Genomic DNA, 21,615 nt, shown 5'->3' on the forward strand with positions numbered 1-21,615 from the left:
TGAAGTGGAATAAATATTTATAGGCTATTAATTACTAAAGGTACAGTATGTAACTTTCTGTAGGTGGCACGTCACCTGCATGATTTCATGAAAAAAGAAAGTTAAAGCCATACATTCTCCATGGAGATTTTATGGCATACTGCGGAATATTATAGCCAAAGGGACAGCATTTCCATGGAAATAAGCGTACCACAGAAAGGATGTATGTTTTATGATTTTCAGTGCAATAAACACAAATAAAATGAAAAAAAAAAAAAAAAAAACGTGCTTTTATTAGTATATTTTTTAAAGTTATGTACTATGGCTTTAAATTATTCAGTATTTAAAATGAACTAACTTTTGGATAAAGTCTACAGAATAAATAAATTCATATTTTTATTTTTAACCACACCATTTGCCACTGTTAAATAATTATTTAAAAATGTGTATATAAATAAATATATGGACAGATATGAATGTTGTTTATAAAAATGTTACAGAACACTCAGACACACAAAAGAGTGGTTTGTGGATGCTTTATTGTTAGTACAAAGACCAGCGTTAGGTTAAATCATAAAGTCACAAATGAGATATCAGATACATGTTGAATCACTGAACACATTAGAAGAAATCAAAATGAACATGTTTTATGGTTCTTATTTATATCTTTAAAATGACTTAAAACAAGACAAATGTTTAGATACAAGTTTTATAAATGTGATGAAGTTATTAGTCTGTGACTATTTAAACACTAAACTAAACCAGGACTAAAGAACTAAATCAGGACTAAACCCGGACTAAACCGGGACTAAAGGACTAAACCAGGACTAAACCAGGACTAAACCAGGACTAAACCAGGACTAAACCAGGACTAAACCAGGACTAAAGGACTAAAGGACTAAACCAGGACTAAAGGACTAAACCAGGACTAAAGGACTAAAGGACTAAACCAGGACTAAAGGACTAAACAAGGACTAAACCAGGACTAAAGGACTAAACCAGGACTAAAGGACTAAATCAGGACTAAACCAGGACTAAAGGACTAAACCAGGACTAAAGGACTAAACCACGCCTAAACCAGGACTAAAGGGCTAAACCAGGACTAAAGGACTAAACCAGGACTAAACCAGGACTAAACCAGGAGTAAAGGACTAAACCAGGACTAAAGGACTAAATCAGGACTAAACTAGGACTAAACCTGGACTAAACCCAGACTAAACCAGAACTAGATCAGGACTAAACCAAGAGTAAAGGACTAAACCCGTACTAAACCCAGACTAAACCAGGACTAAATCAGGACTAAACCAGAACTAAAGGACTAAAGGACTAAACCAGGACTAAAGGACTAAACAAGGACTAAACCAGGACTAAAGGACTAAACCAGGACTAAAGGACTAAATCAGGACTAAACCAGGACTAAAGGACTAAACCAGGACTAAAGGACTAAACCACGCCTAAACCAGGACTAAAGGGCTAAACCAGGACTAAAGGACTAAACCAGGACTAAACCAGGACTAAACCAGGAGTAAAGGACTAAACCAGGACTAAAGGACTAAATCAGGACTAAACTAGGACTAAACCTGGACTAAACCCAGACTAAACCAGAACTAGATCAGGACTAAACCAAGAGTAAAGGACTAAACCCGTACTAAACCCAGACTAAACCAGGACTAAATCAGGACTAAACCAGAACTAAACCAGGACGAAACCAGGACTGAACCCGGACTAAACCCGGACTAAACCAGGACTAAACCAGGACTGAACCAGGACTAAACCAGAACTAAACCAGGACTAAACCAGGACTGAACCAGGACTATTAAAAATGTAAATCTGAATTATTAATGTAAAAATACATTCTGTTCTAGCTCTGCCTGAACACATGTGTCTTTGGGTAAGGCACTTCCTTCCAGTCCCTCCTACAGTCACAGTGAGGTGGCTGTGATGGGAAGGGCATTTGGTGTAAAAACTGATACGGACTCTTGGTGGAAACTAATATGAATTTTTGTTGTAGTTCCAAAAAAGGTATTTTGTTTTAAATTTGTGTTCATAAGAGAATACACTGATTAAGAATAATGATTGACAGAAGCTAAGAGCGAATCAGAGGTCATGGTGTGATCTAAGCCCCATCTTCTGAGCGACCTGAGCGTCTGAATGAACTGACGCCAAAAGTCGGAGGCAACCAGTTAGAAGAAGAGAGCACCTGCACATCAACGAATCCCCAGGCCTGAAATAAAACATGGAAACCAGGACTGAATCAGGTCTAATCCAAACCAAGACTAAACTGGGTCTAAAACAGGACTGAATTAGGACTCAACCGGGTCTAAACCGAACCAAGACTCAACCAAACCAGGACTAAATCAGAACAGAACCAAGTCTGAATCTGGGCTAAATCAGGACTAAACCAAGTCTAAAAACCAAGTCTACAATAGGACAGAACAAGGTCTTAACCAGGACTAAACCAGGACTTAACCAGGACTTAACCAGGACTTAACCAGGACTCACCATGGCGGAGTTGTTGGAGAGCAGCACAGCAGAGAGTGTTTTGGGTCCGAGTGAATAAGGATAAAACTCCACCTCCCACTTCAGTAAACCACGGGGTTCAACCGTTCTGAAAGACACATGTCCAAAATCTTCTCACATATGTACAGGTGAAGTGTCCCTGTCCACACACACACGTACAGGTGAAGCGTCCCTGTCCACACACACACACATGTACAGGTGAAGTGTCTCTGTCCACACACACACGTACAGGTGAAGTGTCCCTGTCCACACACACACACACACACACACGTACAGGTGAAGTGTCCCTGTCCACACACACACACACACACACACATGTACAGATCTTACTCAAAGTCCTTGGTCTTCAGGGGGAGCAGTCCTGGGCCCTCCAGTACAAGTGTGGGCCGGATCAGAGGCACGTCCAGCTGGTTGTTGAAGGACACAGAGATGGTGCCTTTCTGTCCCATGTACACTGGAGAGGATGCCTGCAGGGGGCAGCAGAGAGTGTGTTATATGTAAGAATCACTTTTACATCATTCCCATAACACATTAAAAAACAAATGTTAATTAACTCGTGTTTAATGTGAATCTGGAGCTCAACAGTGACTGCCCACTCCAATTTTGGAAGTACATTTTCATTCTTTTTTCCCATAGAAAATTCAGATATTTAGAGTTTAAAGCTGTTGTGGAGGTTAACCAGCTATGTGCTGGATTATATCAATAATAATTTAATCCACAAAAGCAAATTTAAAATGAACATTCTGTGAAATGTTTTAATAAATTTGCAATACCATACTGTGGAACATTACAGGCAACACAAAAGCTTCTTCAAAAGTCTCTGGTCTAGTCTCTGATCTGGTCTCTGGTCTCCGGTCTGGTCTCTGGTCTCTGGTCTCTGGTCTCTGGTCTCTGGTCTCTGGTCTCTGGTCTCTGGTCTCTGGTCTCTGGTCTCTGGTCTCTGGTCTCTGGTCTCTGGTCTCTGGTCTCTGGTCTCTGGTCTCTGGTCTCTGGTCTCTGGTCTCTGGTCTCTGGTCTCTGGTCTCTGGTCTCTGGTCTCTGGTCTCTGGTCTCACCTGTATATTTAGCCATAACACCTCCAGACTGACGACAGCAGACTCAGTCACCATCTCGTTCTGGGGAAGTTTGACGGACACTGTGATCTTTAGGTTGGGTTGTGACCCCAGGAATGGCATGTACTCCTCAGGGGGCACGGACAACGTCATCTTCTGGGCTGGAGAGGAACAAGAGGAACATGTCAGATGCCCTCCCATAGATGTTTATCCTTGTGTGTCAGATGTCCTCCCTGTGTGTCAGATGTCCTCCCTGTGTCTCCATGGGGTCTTGTCCCTGTGTGTCAGGTGCCCTCCCTGTGTGTCAGATGCCCTTTCTTTGTGAGTATATTATGGGTCTTACTGGAGTTGGCGGGCAGGTCCAGGTTGTAGTTCTCCTTGTGCACCTCGTGTGACCTCACACCTGTGTAGTAAGTGGTCTCCACAAAAACCAGCACCTGAGTCTGCAGCAAGGAGCCTGATGGGTTCACAATGTCCAGTTGCGCCTCCAAAGGACGACCCACATACCCCTGAGGAGATAGATAAGAAACATGGTATATACATAGCCTGTATATATCTCTGGACATACCTAGCCTACTAGTCACCATGTTCCAAACAGGAAGTGAGCATGTGCACGATTTTGCTTCATCGACTCGCGCTCCAATTCACTTTCTATTGGAAAAACATTTGCCCCTCTATCCGTAACTGCTGCTGTCAGACTAGTCATTTTGGTCTTTGGTCTTTGGTGTTCGTATTAACCCGCTATACATGATCCTGGGGTATTTATTTCACTTTAAATCAAGATATGAACATTAATAACAGATAAATCAGGTGCCTTCTTCAGGTTTGGTGAGGACAGCAGGGAAAATTATGGGCTGTGCTGTCCCTCTGAGCCCTCAAGAACTTTACAAACAGGCCATGGGGAGACAGACCAGGAGCATTCTCTCTGACCCGACACATGTGTTGTACCCTGAATATGAACTATTGAGTTCAGGGAGGAGGTACAGGGTACCACAGTGGAGATATAACAGATATAAACATTCATTTGTACCTGTTTCAGTGAAACTGTTAAATGATAAATGATGTAGAAATTAGTGATGGTGTGTTGAGAGAGATGTACTGCACCCTGGGTATGGTTTTGTTTGTTTTTTGTGGTGTGAGCAGCCCATTGGTCCAAGAAAAATTTCTCCTAAGGGAGACAAATAAAGAAATCTTGAATCTTGAATCTTGTTTGATTAACAGCTTTGATGGCCTGTCTCTAAGTGCCCACCCCCTGCCAAACCACCTGTGGGTGTGTACCTTCAAAGCCCTGACTCGCGATTGGGTCTTTGGTTGCTATGAAACTTGTGGTCAAAATTCTAAATAAAGAACTGGGCTCCAGCTTAGCCGCTATAGCCATGTATCTCCAACCCCAATTCCAATGAAGTTGGGATGCTGTGTAAAACTTGAAAAAATACAGAAAACAATGATTTGCAAACAAATCCTTTTCAATCTATATTGACCTGAATAAACTACAAAGACATGATATTTAATGTTCAAACTGATAAACTTTATTGTTTTTATGCAAATATTCAGTCATTTTCAATTTGATGTTTGCAACACGTTCCAATAAAGCTGGGACAGGGGCATGTTTACCACTGTGTTACATCCCCTTTTCTTGATGTACAACTTAAGTTGCTCAGCAGTTTAAGTTTGCTCATGCAGTAGTTCACAAAGTGGTGAACCTCACCCTATCCTTGCTTGTGAATGACTGAGTTCTTCAGGAATGCTCCTTTTATACCCAATCATGACACTCACCTGTTTCCAATGAACCTGTTCACCTGTGGAATGTTCCAAACAGGTGGATTTTAAGCATTCCTCAACTTTCCCATTCTTTTGTTGCCCCTGTCCCAGCTTTATTGGAACATGTCAAATTGAAAATGAGTGAATATTTAATAAAGTTTATCAGTTTGAACATTAAATATCATGTTTTTGTAGTTTATTCAGTTCAATATAGGTTGAAAAAGATTTGCAAATCATTGTATTCTGTATTTTTTTAACGTTTTACACAGCGTCCCAACTTCATTGGAATTGGGGTTGTATGATTATACATGGCTATAGCTGCTAGCCTGGATGAGCTTCATTTGACTGGAGCCGAACACTGTGACCTCACACTTTGTTAAACCACTACTTTATACAGTCTATAGTACTGATTGAACGTACCTTCTTGGCGTTGATGATGACACTCACTGAAGCGGGCAGGACTTGTCTGTTCTCTCTGCTGCAGCCGAAACTCTCTGCTGTCGCCAGCGCCTCCTCATTTCCCCTCTGTCCCTCAACAGAGTCTGAGAGAGAACCAGGTCAGGATTAAATATGGATTAAACCAAGACTACACCTGGACTAAACCACGGTTATGCATGGACTAAACCAAGACTAAACATGAACTAAAACAGGTTTAAACCAGGACTAAACCAGGACTAAACCAGGACTAAACCAGGACTAAACCAGGACTAAACCAGGACTAATCCAGGACTAAACTGGGACTAATCCAGGACTAAACCAGGACTAAACTAGGACTAATCCAGGTCTAAACCAGGACTAAACCAGGACTAAACCAGGACTAAACCAGGAATGAACATGGAGCAAACCAGAATTAAAGCAAACTGAACCAGGATTACAACATAATTTAAACAGGCCTGAAACAGGACTAAAGCAGGAGTAAAACATCACTAGAACAGGGCTAAACTAGGACTAAACATTAACGAAACATGGACTGAACGAAGATTGAACCAGGTCTTAACCAGGACTAAATTAGGACTGTAACAGAACTATGAATAGAATAAAGCAGGACTAAAGCAGGACCAAAGCAGGACTGAACTAGGACTAAACCAGGTCTTACCCTCGTTGTATTTGTACTCCAAGGTAATGTCCAATTGGTAGTTCCCGTGGGGGGACTTTGTGACCAGTTTCTGTCCGATCAGTTTCTTGTCAACTTTTTGAAGGCTCAGCTTTCCATATCTGTCCCGAGTGTGGTACAGGACATCACTGTTCACCTGAGAATAACAAACACACCCATTTGGAAAGGTGTTTGGTGCCAGGTTATAGCAAAAATACTAATTTCCACGTGTTGTCCCTGGACAGGCTGATGTTTAGTAAAAATAAGTTTGGTGTAGATGGATGAAAAACCTGTAAACATATGGTACATACATCGAATACAACACATCTCACCCTCAAATACGACATTTCTAAAAACATTCAGTTCACACACACACACACACACACACACACACTTCCATACCAAATTATTCACATACACAAACACTGAGTTTCAGATATGCAAATATTCTTTCTTTCATACACATTCATTAATGAGTGCAAATTTGCTTTGATATTAGCCATTTCTTTGTCACCTGTGCAAACTTTTGAAAACTTGTGCATGTTATAATCTCGGGACTGTATAAATAAGTGGACTAAGGGAGTGTGACGTCACCCATGGCATTGCAACACAATGAAGCTCATTGAGGCTAGCAGTTATAGCACCTAATCGGCATATAGCGATCCGATCGGGAATGAAGTGGTTGAAGTTACACACCACCTCCCGCTTAATCCGAGGCTGTCAATCAACCTGTTGCTAACGCTAGCGGGAACGACCTCTGGCAAAGAAGGTGCCTGGTTGGTTTCTTATCAAAAATTATATCTTGATTTAGGGAGAAAATAGTGAAATAAAAACACCAGGATCATGTAGAGCGGGCAAATACGAACATTTTAAGCTCAGAATGACAAGCCTGACAGCAGCAGTTACAGAGAGAGGGGCGACAGTTTTTCAATAGAAAGTCAATTGGAAACAGAGGAACCAGTTTGGAATGTGGCTAGCTGGCTAACAATGTCCACTTTATATATATATATATATATATATATATATATATATATATATATATATATATATATATATATACATATAGTCTATGCAAAGAACCAGGAGCCTCCTCCAGATCAGAGCCAGGATCCTGGTCACAAGTACCTATTATCTCTCACCTCTCACCCATATTCAGATGTGTGTCCACGAGTTTTGCTTGTGTGTTCCTGAGCACAGTACCCAGATGCGTGTTTTTGTGTTCTGTTTTTGGTGTGTTATTAGCATGTTATTAGCATGTTACCTTGTGTGTACTTGAGCGCAGTATCAGGATGTGTGGTCATGAGTTCTATTTTTGGTTTTGGTGTGTCATTAGCATGTTGTTAGCATGTTATTAACATGTTATTAGCAAGTTATTAGCATGTTTTTAGCCCATTAGCTGGACCTGGTCTGACCTCAGCGAAGATAAACCGCCCGTCAAAGGGGAAGCAGACTTTGCCTATCTTGATGGCTTTGACAGACGCCGGGCCACAGCGGTAGTTTCCTGTAACAAAAGAGTCTTTTAGAAGCTTTTACTGTGAAAGAGTGTGTGCGTTTTACTGTGAAAGGGTTTTTATCACATTTTGGAACTAAAATCAAATCCTTTCTTATTAGATCAATAACATGGTTTAAACTTCACATCTGTGTTAAAATAAGTTAAGTTTTAGGTTTGAATAGGGGGTATTTTACTTCTTGGTATTAACTAGTAACATACTTAGATCACCATGTTACCTTTTATTGTTTTGAAAATGCTATATTTGACAAAAACAACGCATTAATATGTTTTAAAAGTTTCACTTTTGTTTTTGACACTCTGAGTCCCTCTTCCCTTTTCTCCCCACTCTCAGAGCTCTATCACAACACAATCAGCATACATCCCGCTAATGAAAATACTGCACATCACATCAGGTTTGTCAAGTTGTTATGTACAGTTTTGTATCATGTTTTTGTATATTTATGGAAAATTGGGTGAGTATCAATAGGGCGAGAGAGATCACTAAAATATTCAAAAATGCATGGATGACATCTAAAATCTCTTCAGGCAGGTTTTTTTTTTGATGAGGGAACCATGTTATAGAAAGCTCAAAAGAGGTTAGGGTTTAGGTTAGGCAAGTAGTGCCTCTGGTGAACGTTAGGATCAGTCTCCAGGAAATAAATGGAAGTCAATGAATGTCCCTAAAGAACATGGAAACCCAGTGTGTGTGTGTTTCTTGTGAAGGGTGAGTTTTATTGTGAAGGTCTTACCATCGCTGGTTTCCTGGGGTGTGGAGTCGATGACCTGCCAACCGCTGAACTCCTCGGGGATGTCCATCCTCCTGAGGTACACCTCATTCCAGCAGTGATAGTTCCTACAAGAGAAAGGCTAACGACTCTGCTACTGCACAGGGAGGACGGCGCACTCCTCCAGGTCTGAACTGAACCAGGATTAAACCAGGACTGAACCAAGACTAAACCAGGACTAAAATAGAACTAAGCCAGGACTAAACCAGAACTAAACCAAGAATAAATCAGGACTAAACCAAGTCTAAACCAGAACTAAACCAGGACTGAACCAGGTCTAAACCAGGACAAGGACTCACCATATAGAGTCCCTGGTGTGCCTGCTGTCTGGCTGCATGTCTGAGGTAAAGATCAGGTCAGTCTTCAGGTTTCCATCATTGTCGTGAGCCGACGAGAAGTTAGTGATCACACGAGAGGCTAAACCCAAGCACCTCATGACTGTGGAGAGAGAGGGAATTCATCCCACAACCAGGACTAAAACAGGACTAAACCAGGACTAACATAGACCCAAGCAGATTAAAACTGTGTAGGAAAGGGTGAAAAGAACAGGGAATTCATCCCACAACTGACTAAACCAGGATGACTAAAACAGGTCTAAACCAAGACTAAACCTGATTTAATTCAGGACTAAATCTGTCATGATCCGCAGTGTCCACTCCTGGTTTTCCTCCCTGCGTGCTCCTTCCCTCCCTCACCTGCCAGATCTGGGCTGGGCTCCTGGCTCCTCCCGCGCGCACCTGCAGCCCATCAGTGCAATCAACATGTCTGCTGGGCATAAAAGGAGCTGGGAGGAGAGACTCAGCATGGGATCATTGTCATGTTCACTTCACCCTGTTGTGTCACGTCTTTCCTGCCTGCATTCCTGTCGCCCTTGTGTTCTTGTCGTGCTCCGGTCCTGGATGTCTCCTGCCTGCTCTGCCCTATGCCCGTCTGGTCTGCCTGTCGTCCTGTCGTCCCTTCATGTGGTCTGTTCCTGTGTCCTGTGTTCCTGCTCACCTGCTCACCTCCGGATCACCCACTGGTTGTACATTGTCCTATTTTCTTACAATAAATCCTGTAAATATTCCCCGAGTCTGCATCCTTTGGTCCGCTACACTCACCCGTTACGACAAAATCAGAATTAAACCAGGACTAACCCAGACCCAAGCACCAAAGAACTGTGGAGAGAGAGATTTCAACCCACAACCAGAACTAAAAGACTAAATCAGACCCAGGACGGCTTCATATTTTGTATTAAAACATTAAAAGACGTGTGACAGACTGCATGAGCATTAATGGCGAGACTAAAGGGTGTTGTAGCCTGTGATTGGCTGCAGGGGCATGTGGGGTGGGACTTACAGCTGTTGAGGCGTGTGATTGGCTGCAGGACTCACAGGTGTTGAGGACTCCGGCATAGACCCAGCACTGGGCGTATGACACTGGGACCCCTGTGGAGTGGTACTGCTGCAGGATCTGGACTGAACCCGTCCAAAACATCGGAGACTTCCCCATCGAGAAGTCCTCACTCCAGTTACCCACCAGGACACCATTATCGTCCTGAGAGTTAATCTACACACAAGAGACCTGGTTCAGTCCTGGTTCAGTCCTGGTTCAGTTCTGGTTCAGTCCTGGCTTAGTCCTGGTTCAGTCGTGGTATAAACTTGGTTTAATCCTGATCCAATCCTGATCTAGCCCTGGATTAGTCCTGGATTAGTCCTGATTAGTGCTGGTTTAGTTCTCACCATGGCAGAGGCCATCCTCACGACCTTCACAGGGTCTCCTCTGTCGGAGATTGGGAGCTGAGACTTGTCCATGATGTAGATACAGGCCTCCAGCACGCCCTGCTCAAACTGATACACAAAGTACACAATACTTTAAAAGTAGTAATACTATAGTAACAGTATCCAGCATGCCCTGCTCAAAATGATACATAAAGTACACAATACACTGTACTAACACTATAACAATATACTTGAAATACTTTAGAATGTTGCACTGGGTGCAGTACAAATTCTTTGTACTAAGTGCCCACCCCAGGAATCAGGAATTGACACAGTACAGATAAAATTTCATAAACCTGTGTCTCCAGATCTGAGGTAAACAGGTTCAAACCAAATAGATTTTTGAGTGAGAACTATTCTAATGCTGATTTATTCTTACTTACAAAAACACTGGACAGGAGGTCACATTTATTTATGTGGTAATTTCGTGTTTTAGTTCAAGATAATTATCCAGTCACAAAGCAGAATGAGCCTCACATGACTCTCTCATTTAGGTTGACAGTTTTAATGCTGAAATCCAGTTGTTTTAAGCCTAAAAGGACATTCTGATCTGAAAGCACCTGCAGACGATCATGAGTCAGTGCTAGTGCAGCCTCTGCAGCTCAGTGAGTGAATCTGGAGTTTCTGAGGTTCACATGAGACATGGCCTGTCCATATACTGACAATGAGAAACACGTGTCCTCTATCTGCAGGTTAAGGTTCTGGCAACCTAGGTCCATTTGGGATGATTCAGTTTTGGTTTAGTCCTGGTTCAGTCCTGCTTTTGTCCTGGTTGAGTCTTGGTTTAGTCCTGGTTTAGTCCTGGTTCAGTCCTGGTTCAGTCCTGATTTAGTCCTGGTTTAATCCTGGTTTAGTCCTGGTTTAGTCCTGGTTTAGGGCTGGTTTAGTCCTGCTTTAGTCCTGCTTTAGTCCTGGTTTAATCCTGGTTTAGTCCTGCTTTAGTCCTGGTTTAATCCTGGTTTAGTCCTGGTTTAGTCCTGGTTCAGTCCTGCTTTAGTCCTGGTTTAGTCCTGGTTTAGTCCTGGTTTAGTCCTGGTTTAATCCTGGTTTAGTCCTGGTTTAGTCCTGGTTTACTCCTGGTTTAGTCCTGGTTTAGTCCTGGTTTAGTCCTGGTTCAGTCCTGGTTTAGTCCTGGTTTAGTCCTGGTTTAGTCCTGGTTTAGTCCTGGTTTAGTCCTGGTTTATTCCTGGTTTAGTCCTGGTTCAGTCCTGCTTTAGTCCTGGTTTAATCCTGTGCTAGTCCTGGTTTAGTCCTGGTTTAGTCCTGGTTTAGTCCTGGTTTAGACCTGGTTTAGTCCTGGTTTAGTCCTGGTTTAGACCTGGTTCAGTACCTGTCCGTAGTTCCAGGGTCTGGGATATTCGCTGTTGAGGGATCCAATCCAGATCACTCCAGAGTCGTTCATGACATACTCCTCATGACCGGACTCCAGGAATGCAGTGTCACCTAGCAACAAGAGTGTCAGATGCCCTCCCAAACTCCTGTATCCCTGTGTGTCAGATATCCTCTCATCCTCCACTAGTTTTCTTTCTTAACAAAATGCCAGAAACATTTCTTAAACCAGACCTAAACACTGGTCCAATCCTGATCTCAACCAGGTCCAAACTAGTTCTAAACCTGGTCTAACCCCAATCTAAACCCGGTCTAAACCAGGTCTAAACTAATTCTAAACAGGACTAAACCAGCTTTAAACTATGTCTAAACCCTGTCTAAAGGAGGACTAAACCAGTTCTAAACCAAGTCTAAACCAGGTCTATACTAGTTCTAAATCCGGTCTAAACTAATGTCTAAATCAGGCCTTAAGTAGGTATAAACAAGGTCTAGACCAGATCTAAGCCAAGTCTAAACCCCGTCTAAACCCGGTTTGAACCAAGTCTGACTCGGTGCAGGACTTACGTGAGTTGAAGGGGTTGAACAGCAGGTACAGGCTAGGCTGTAACTCAGGTCCTGTGTACTGGAGTCCATTGGCCAGAGCCACAGCCACCACCACACGGTATCGACCAACCACAGCGTTCGGGGCCGGGGTCACTTGGAGCATAAGCGCCCCCTGCTGTTCAGACGCAGATGCCTCCCAGGGACCAGATGCAACCAGGCCCGAGAACAAGACTGAGACCAGAGAATCACGGAGTGGGTTTGGGTTTGCTCCTGTAAGACAGAACAGGACTGAACCGGGACTGAACCAGGACTGAACCAGGACTGAGCTGAGACTGAACCAGGACTGAACCAGGACTAGATCAGGACTGGACCAGGACTGGACCAGATCTGAAACAGGACTGAAAAAGGACTGAAAGAAAACTAAATCAGGACTTAGCCAGGACTGAACCAGTGACTGAACCGAGACTGGACCAAGACTGAAAAAGGACTGAAAAAGGACAGAAAGAGGACTGAAACAAGACTAAATCAGAACATGACTGATAACCAGGACTGAAGCAGGGACTGAACCAGAACTAAACCAAGATTAAACCAGGTCTAAACCAGGACAAAACCAGGACTAAACCAGGACTAAACCAGGTCAAAACCAGGACTAAACCGGGACTAAATCAAGACTAAACCAGGACAAAACCAGGACTAAACCAGGTCTAAACCAGGACTAAACCAGGTCTAAACCAAGACTAAACCATGGCTAAATCCAGGTCTAAACTAAGGCTCTAAACATACTCTAGTCTCTGTCTAAGTGATGTCTCTTTCTCAGCTTTGATTGGTTTCCTCCAGATGTTTGTGCAGCTCCGCATCTGTCCTTCACATCTGTGCACACCAGAGGGATTGTGGGTAAAACCTGTGGGATTCTGGGAGCTGGAGTCCTTCGGAGCCAAGCTAATGAGCCAAATACAGCTAAATGCAGCTAAACACAGCTAATTGTTTAATTACACATCTGCAGGGAGAGACAGAATTTGTTGTGTAACTGTCGCAGATGCAGATTTGTTGACCTGGTCTGTGCTTAATATCTCTGTAAATACTGGGCCTCTCCACATGAAACAAAAACTGGCAGAAAGTTCAATGTCTTCTTTGTGAAATGATTCAGTCACAAAAGTGTAACTGTTAAAAAGACCACAAGTTTAATACAACACACCTATGGAGCCAGTATAAAGTCACATTAGGGCTTAAAGTCCACAGGTCACACTCTAAAACATAGTTAACATCATTAGAGTCAAGATTTGAATAAAAATCTTGAATAGATTTTTTTTTTTAAATCATTTTACTTGCTGGTTGGACACAGATGTGACATACATAGAGCTATTTTCATAACTGTTCCAGACCAAACATTATGTAAACAAGAGCCAAAACTTGTCTAACATACATCATTGTTATGATTAGACTAATGATAATAAATGACTTTATTTAGTTAAATGAAGGTTTAAACTGTCAGAAAAATGTCTTTCCAGGTGTACAAACTGCCTCTGTATTTTGGATGGAGTTTTGAGTTGATGTCATAGGCAGAGGGATATAGTTTTACAACTCAGCGCTACTTCCTGCATTTTACAACATTTTGTTTTCTTTGTTTTTCCACATACTGGATGCCTGGCAAATCCAGACTGATATTTCAGTGTTTTTAAACACATTCATATCAGTCTGGTCTCCACGTTCTCCGTTGCGTCTCAAGCCAGGTCACATATGATCGTCCAATCAATTTTTTTTTTTCAGTGACACATGTGAAACGAAGGAGCTCATTGATCACTTATGATTTACAAACAAAATTTACAAACATGCCCATCTGAACTCGGGGAGGTTCACCAGGGACCAGTCTCACATCTTCAGACAGTATTGAAGAAGTGTGTGTTCTGGATCTCAAACAAACCTCATGGAGTTAAAGGCCCTGCTCCCTTTGGTTGGGCTGGAGTCAGAACACACACCTTTTCAATATGAGTCTGGTCACTGGAGAATCTCCCAGAGTTCAGATGGACGTGATTGACAGGTAGATTAGCTGCTTCTTTCTTTCTTTATTCTTTATTTGACAGGGACCATGTACAAATTCATTAATCTTACAAGGAAAAGATGATTTGCACCAGATTTAGCTACTGCTACTTTCCATCTGCAGTCCCTGAGCAGGTGAACACACATTAAAAAACACATATCAATTAACAATTACAATATACGACTACCGATCTGCCATACATATGTCCCCCCCAGTCCAAACTAATATAAAAATCATTATGTAAAAATGTAAAAATATCACAGGAGACTGAAAAAACAGGCGGAATTCTGCAGAATCAATGAGCAAAGCTCGATGAGTGAAGTTCTAAACTCATCATTTTGTTTGTAAATTATAGGTGGCCAATGAGCTCCTTCATTTCACATGTGTCACTGAAAAACAGCAATCTGATTGGACGATCATGGCAGACTGATATCAGTCTATATAAAACATGCAGAGATTCTGGATTTCCCAGGCAACTGCTTCCTCTGAAATGAGAACCTACTCTCAAACGTAAAAGCAATGTAAGGGATTAGATTATGAGTGCCCAAACTACGGCCCACATCAGGCACAGCTTCATAGGCAGTTGTTTCTACTGCAAATTTAAGTAATTCTACCACTAAAACCTCAATGACATCACATTGTGACATGGACCTGAAATGAATGTTCCAGTCCCTCTTAAAGCTGCGGTGGCTCTGTTAAAACTATGTCAAATGCACCATCTGAATGATCCGCTGTATTAAAGGGCTATTTTGCTAAATCCACTGTTAAGCTTTCTCTTATAATGCCTGGAGAGGTTTTAGATGTCATCTATGCATGTTTGAGTATTTTAGCAATCTCTCCTGGGCCCTATTTGAACTCTCCTTACAGTTAACTGTCAGATTCTGTGCAGTGCTCCGCCCATAAGCCTACATCACCCATGCTCCCACATCACAGTCCTCCATAAATATACAAAAACATGACACAAAACTGTACACTACAACTTCATAAACCTGATGCTTCAAATATGTTTCAACATGTGTGAAAAAAGTCTGGACACAACTGGATGAGACTTTTGAAAATGTTGACTGACCAATGCGGAATTGGACCTGGAAGTTGTCCTGCGCTGTGACTGGTCGGTTGAAGGTGAGTTTCAGGAAGATGGGGTCTCCACGGCGAACCACGAGCGTCTCTGTGATGTACATCCCCGTGTGGTGATTGGCAATGTTCATCGACTTACTCAGGTCTACGTCTTGCACTACCAGGGGACCTAAGAGAGCAAGGTGAGACAAATGAGACAAGAGACAAGGAGAGAGGGGACAAGAGAGAGAGTTACCCAGGCCCCTTACAGTTAGGATGTACCGTGTGTTTCAGTGTATTTTCAGTAATAAGCCCCCCATAATGTTTTGTTCACATGATGTTTTGGTGATGTCACATGTGCATACTGGGTCATACTTCCTGGGTTTGCTCGGGGCGTGGCGTCGGCGTGGTCAAACGGCTCAAACTCTGGAAGAATGTGTTTGTCATTGTCGAAAAGGTTTGTCGCGTCCACCTGATCCAACAAAGTGACACTTTGATTATAGTCTACAGCTGTTTACAATGTGTGTTTTTATATAAACATACATTCAAAATATAAACTATGCAAAAGTAAAAAGTATGTAAAGGTCTGACCGGTTGGTTGAAGCGTCCCTTGCTGTAGATCTCACGAGACATGATTCTGTCCTGAAACATAAACAAAGCATTAAACAAACAATTCAAAATATCATTTCAAAAATCTCCACTTTTTCCACAGTAAAAAATCATTTTCCTTTTGTTCATTTGTGAAATTAAACCATAAACAGGTCAGATCTGTGTTTGTGTTTAGACTCCACAAACAAACAAAGACTGGAGGATTCTCACATTTTGAATTTGAACACTTGTAGAGCAACGTTTTAGTTCACAATTTTAAACTGTAAAAAGCAAATTGTTAAAAATCTGTGACTAAAGTTCAAAAAGAAAAGATTGTACTTGTTTTTTGTATTAAAATTAATAAATATAGACTTTTCATGTCAACCCAAATCATAGTTTAGAGATAAAAAAGAATCATTTATTATTATATTTTTAATATATAAAATCGAATGAAACACGTGATAAAAACTGAGTTCTGAATTCTGGGGGAGTCTAATTGATACTTTGCAGCTGATATCAACATTGCCTGTGGTGCTATCCATAGGCACTGCTCTGTCTGAAAGTTCTGTTACTCGAGTTAGACTGTAATCTGAGTTTTTTTTTCCTTTTTTTTTTTACGCAATCTGATCATAAAGAACTGACTTAGCTGAACTCCAACAGGTGAGCTGATTTGTGATGTTAAATAAGTCTCTTTTAAATAACATTACAGTTTCGTGCTAACTAGCATTAGCTAACAGTTAGTCACTCTCACCTTTTTGTGTAAAATCAAACTCCTGAACAGGACCATGAACACTCGGACTGATCACAGGTTCCTGAAAATGTGCTTTTCAGACAAATTTTAAACTTTTTCTGAACATTCCACCATAGAGGTACATGTAGAGCACCCACAGTGTGATGTCGCTGCAAGATATCAATATATAGGTGCACTATATAACTTTTCTAATGGTTTGGCACCTGCATGTCTCCAGGGAGATGTTGCTCTTTCTGAAATGTTCCACAGTATGGCTTTCAACATACACCGTGCACATATCTTCATGTTTATTTAATTACAGGCAGTTACTGGTGCTGTGACCTGCTTATCTCTATGGAAATCCAAGTTTAATGCCATACTGTGGGACATTCCAGGCAAAGTGATGAATCTCAATTGAAACAAGCAGGTGACAGAGCCCCCAGAAAAGTGACACAGTGCAGCTTTAAAGGGCCCATAATATGCTATTTTCTGATCTCTGTTCTAATGTAATTTCTTCACCTTAAACAGACCTGGAGTTGTGTTTTGTTTCTTTCACACATGTTTAACACACAAACCCTGCAGTTCTTCTCTCAAACTGAAAACACTCTGTTCCACCTTGTGATGTCATCATGTGGTAATACAGGAAGTGCTCCACTGGGTTTTTAAACTCCACACACCTTCACTAGAAACATCTGGATAATTTCAGCCCTGAAATTGCCAATCTCTACTGAATTAAAGGTAAAAGAAGCTTTGAAAACTACCACTTCATGACATCACAAGGTGGAACAGAGCATTTTGAGCTTTGGAGATGTAAACAGACTAATAATAAATGATTACTTAAACATTAACACAGTATAACATGGCTTAAAGCTCACAAGAATCCATTGTGTGCATATAGGACCTTTAAAAGTCCTGCAGTAAGTTAAAGTTAAGGTGATGTCTTACCGTTGAGATGCCTGAGTCTCAGAGGAGTAAACTAGTCTGGATGTGGTTGAGTTCTGGTCTAGACCTGAGTCCAGTCCAGGTCCGGTCCAGAGGAGGTCTTAAATATTGTGGCACTTCCTGTTTTTTCATAAACATGTGGTGAAAATGCTGTGGTCGTTTTAGGGAAGTCTGCTCAGAGTGACCACGACTTCAGCTCAGGTCAGAGCGACTCCAAAAGCGAGACATGTGCTGACCTGGTTTATGGTTCATATCTCTGTAATTACTGGGTCTATCCACATGAAACAAAAACACAAATTTCAACATTCTCTGTCAGTTTAAATAAACAAAAGTCAAATGATTTTTTTCACAACAGCTTCAGAAAGTGGAGCAATTCTTCCACCACAAAGACGTGATTGTTGTGAGTTGAAAGGACTTTAAACGATAAGATTAATATGATGGGTTTATGGAGCCCATCCCAAACAAATAATGATGAGGTTAAACATTTTAGGGTTTCTAGGGTAATTCCATGACTGTTCCCCAGTAACCATAATGTAAACCATGCCCAAAAGTTATCTAAATTTCACAACAGTTATGATTAGACTAATACAAATAAATGACAGCACCTTTATTTAGTTAAATGAAGGTCTAAAGTGTCAGAAAAATGTCTTCCTTGTGTCTTTGCAGTTTTGTGTTGATGACATATTCAGAGGGATTCTGTTTTAAAACTAAGAGCCACTTCCTGTATGTTTGCACTTTTATCTCAACTTTTTCCCCAAACTGACACTTAACTGATGTAACTGTTGGGATAAATATTGAAAACAGATACTATCCCACTCAACCAAGTCAGAATTAGATAAACATGAAGCCTGTCACATGCACTTAAAGCAGACATACTGTACTTGTCTCTGCTCTATAGTTATAATCTATGACACCTGTGAATCATGTTGTTAACAATTTGCACATTTTAAATCACAATATTCATCTAAAACGACTTAATAAAAGAAACAAGTCCACTGTCTTCTGTGTTAGAGAACTGCGGTGCCCAGTGTGAGCCGACGTCGCAGTAAACATCATCACAACTAAGCGCCGCATGCTGCGCCCTCTATGGATAACTGCACATCACACTAGTTTTTGCATTTGTACGAAAATGACTACGCACCGCTGGCAAATCATACGAGTATCACAGATTAAGAACATAAAACTGAAGGAGAAAGTCTGTACATCACAGTGGCCGTGTACCGGTGGGGGTGAAAACAGGAGTTGATTGGAGCAATGATGTTTTGAAAATAAGCAATTAAAGATTACTCAAACATGAATCACTCCAAACAAAAGTTCAGGTGAGTAAACGTTGAGAGGAAACAACTGTAACACAGTTAAAAGCTCTGAAAAGCACATTTTGTAGAACAGGTCTGATTTAAGTTTAAATTGTGAAAAGGAGAAGTTGATAATGTGTTGATGAAGCAGCTTTGTGTCAGACTGACCTCTGACCTGTGACCTGGGGCTCTGACCTGATGTCACTAAAACATTTTTTGTCAAATGCTAAAAATTAATTTTAATCACTGAGACCCAGACCAACTGCAAACTCAGCATTAGCGTTTCAGCAAAATTAAAGATGTACTGTGTAACATTTAATATACTAAACAATACAACAATACTAAATGGAACACATTTTCAAGAGCCTGTGATCAGTACGAGCGTTCATGCTCCTGTTTTAGGTGTTTGAGAGTCATTCCATCCATTTTCTTCCACTTTATCAGGGGCCGGGTCACGGAGACAGTAGCCTGAGCAGGGAGGCCCAGTCTTCCCTCTCCACACACACGTCCTCCAGCTCTTAAGGAGGATCCCAAGGCGTTCCCAGGCCAGCCGAGAGACATAGTCCCTCCAGCATGTCCTGGGTCTTCCCCGAGGCCTCCTCCCGGTGGGACATGTCTGGAACACCTCCCTAGGGAGGCATTCAGGAGCCATCCGGAGCAGATGCCCGAGCCACCTCAACTGGAGGAGCAGCGGCTCTACTCTGAGCTCCTCCCATGTGACTGACCTCCTCACCCTATCTCTAAGGAAGCGCCGAGCCGCCCTGCAGAGAAAACCCATTTCGACCGCTTGTATCCGCGATCTTGTCCTTTCAGTCATTACCCAAAGCTCAGGTGAGAGTAGGAACGTAAATTGACCGCTAAATCAAGAGCTTTGCCTTCCGGCTCAGCTCCTTCTTTATCACAACGGACCGATACAGTGACCTCATCACTGCAGACACTGCACTGATCCAACTGTCAATCTCCCGCTCCATCCTTCCCTCAGTCGTGAACAAGACCCCGAGGTACTTGAACTCCTCCACTTGAGTCAGAGACTCACTACTCATCTGGAGAGGGTGCCACCTTTTTCCAGTTGAGAACCATGGCCTCGGATTTGGAGGAGCTGATTCTCATCCCAGCCACTTCACACTCGGCTGCAAACCGCCCCAGTTCCTGCTGCAGGTCCTGGCTCGATGAAGCCATCAGGACAACATCATCCGCAAACAGCAGAGATGAAATCCTGGGGTTCCCAAATCAGACCCTCTCCGGCCCCTGGGAAGGCCCCCCTTCTTAAACAGAGGGACCACCACCCGGGTCTGCCCGTCCAGCGGTTCTGTCCCCGAAAACCACGTGATGTTGCAGAGACATGTCAGCTAAGACAGCCCAACAACATCCGCCGAGGGGCTTGCCAGCCACCTCAGTGACTTCAGCCAGGATGATGGCTCCTTGAAGACATGACAGTGGGACTGAGGAGATCCTAAAAGTATTCCTACCACCGTCAAACAGAGGCGTCGGACTGTTTGCTAGAATTTCTTTGAGGCCGACCAATAGTCCTCCTCCATAGCCTCCCCAAACTCCTCCCACCTGTGGGTTTTTGCCTCTATGAGTGAACTGGATGCAGCTTGCTTCACCTGACGGTATCTGTCAGTTGTCTCAGGAGTCCCACAAGCCAACAGCACCTGATAGGACTCCTTCTTCAGCCTGACTACATCCCTCCACCACTGAGTTCAGGGACTGCCACTGCGACAGACACCAGAGGGTGGGAAGGTGAGAGTGACTAACTGTAAAACTACTCAGCTTGTGATTGTAATGTTATTTGAGAGGGAGGTGTTTAACAGCACAAATCAGATCATCTGTTGTAGTTCAGCTAAGTCAGTTGTTTATGGCCAGATTGTGTTAAAACAAAGCTCAGATTAAAGCCTAACAGAGCTTCAGACAGAGTAGTGCCTACAGTTAGCATCATACCCCAAGGAATATTGACGACATCAGCTGCAAGGTATCAATTCAATGTAAGATTTAAGTTTAATGTCATACTATGGAACACTCAAAGCAAAGCAATATCATCTCCGTGGTGACAAGCAAGTGGCAACCCCTCCATCAAAAAAGTTACATGGTGCACCTTTAAGGCTCAAAGTAAACAGAATAAATAGAGCTCATCTTTAAACCCGGATCATGAGGAAAACAAAACATTTTTATCAATAAAATGACCAGAGGCTGCAGCAGAGGGCGCTGTCCTCCCACAAACGCGTCATCGAAGGCTTCCATCACGTCCGCAGATCTGAGGTCACCACTGTAGCTCCTCCCATTTGTTTACGTCACATGCACAAACCCCGCCCCCTCCACATGGCTCACTGGTCAGCTCAGATTTGTAACTTTTATTTTTGTCTAAATCTTCAAATGAGGTTCAGAGCAGAGAGAGACATGGCGCTGTACAAATTGAAACGAAAGATTCTCTGCTGCTGTTACTGTCTCAAAGGCCCGGATGAACACGTGCTAATGTGGAAACCGCTCGTGCTCTATTTCTATATGTTTTAATTTGCAATGTTTCATAAAATAATTCGTTTCTAACTTAAGTAATCATGTTCCCGTTAAACACATTTCTGGTTTGGGACAATTGTCATCAGATGAAAACAGAAGGCCTCATGCACCGCCTCTGCGCCCACAGCTGAAACCCAC

General features: G+C 42.4%; 1 protein-coding gene across 1 annotated transcript; it reads right to left on the bottom strand.

Annotated features, from left to right (window-relative positions):
* Positions 1-1,840: 1,840 nt before the first annotated feature.
* Positions 1,841-19,741, bottom strand: LOC117388148 (coagulation factor XIII A chain-like). Its single transcript, XM_055230316.1, has 18 exons — positions 19,697-19,741; positions 16,000-16,050; positions 15,784-15,880; positions 15,422-15,598; positions 12,336-12,584; positions 11,773-11,885; positions 10,404-10,511; positions 10,056-10,230; positions 8,982-9,120; positions 8,647-8,750; positions 7,818-7,906; positions 6,409-6,562; positions 5,733-5,854; positions 3,895-4,060; positions 3,555-3,712; positions 2,830-2,966; positions 2,482-2,587; positions 1,841-1,915 (listed from the first exon to the last, which is right to left on the bottom strand). The coding sequence occupies exons 1-18, from the start codon at positions 19,739-19,741 to the stop codon at positions 1,841-1,843; spliced, it is 2,265 nt and encodes a 754-aa protein (XP_055086291.1).
* Between the last annotated feature and the right edge of the window lie 1,874 nt (positions 19,742-21,615).

This window comes from Periophthalmus magnuspinnatus, chromosome 20 (assembly GCF_009829125.3).
Source record: "Periophthalmus magnuspinnatus isolate fPerMag1 chromosome 20, fPerMag1.2.pri, whole genome shotgun sequence".
Taxonomy (NCBI): Eukaryota; Metazoa; Chordata; class Actinopteri; order Gobiiformes; family Gobiidae; genus Periophthalmus; species Periophthalmus magnuspinnatus.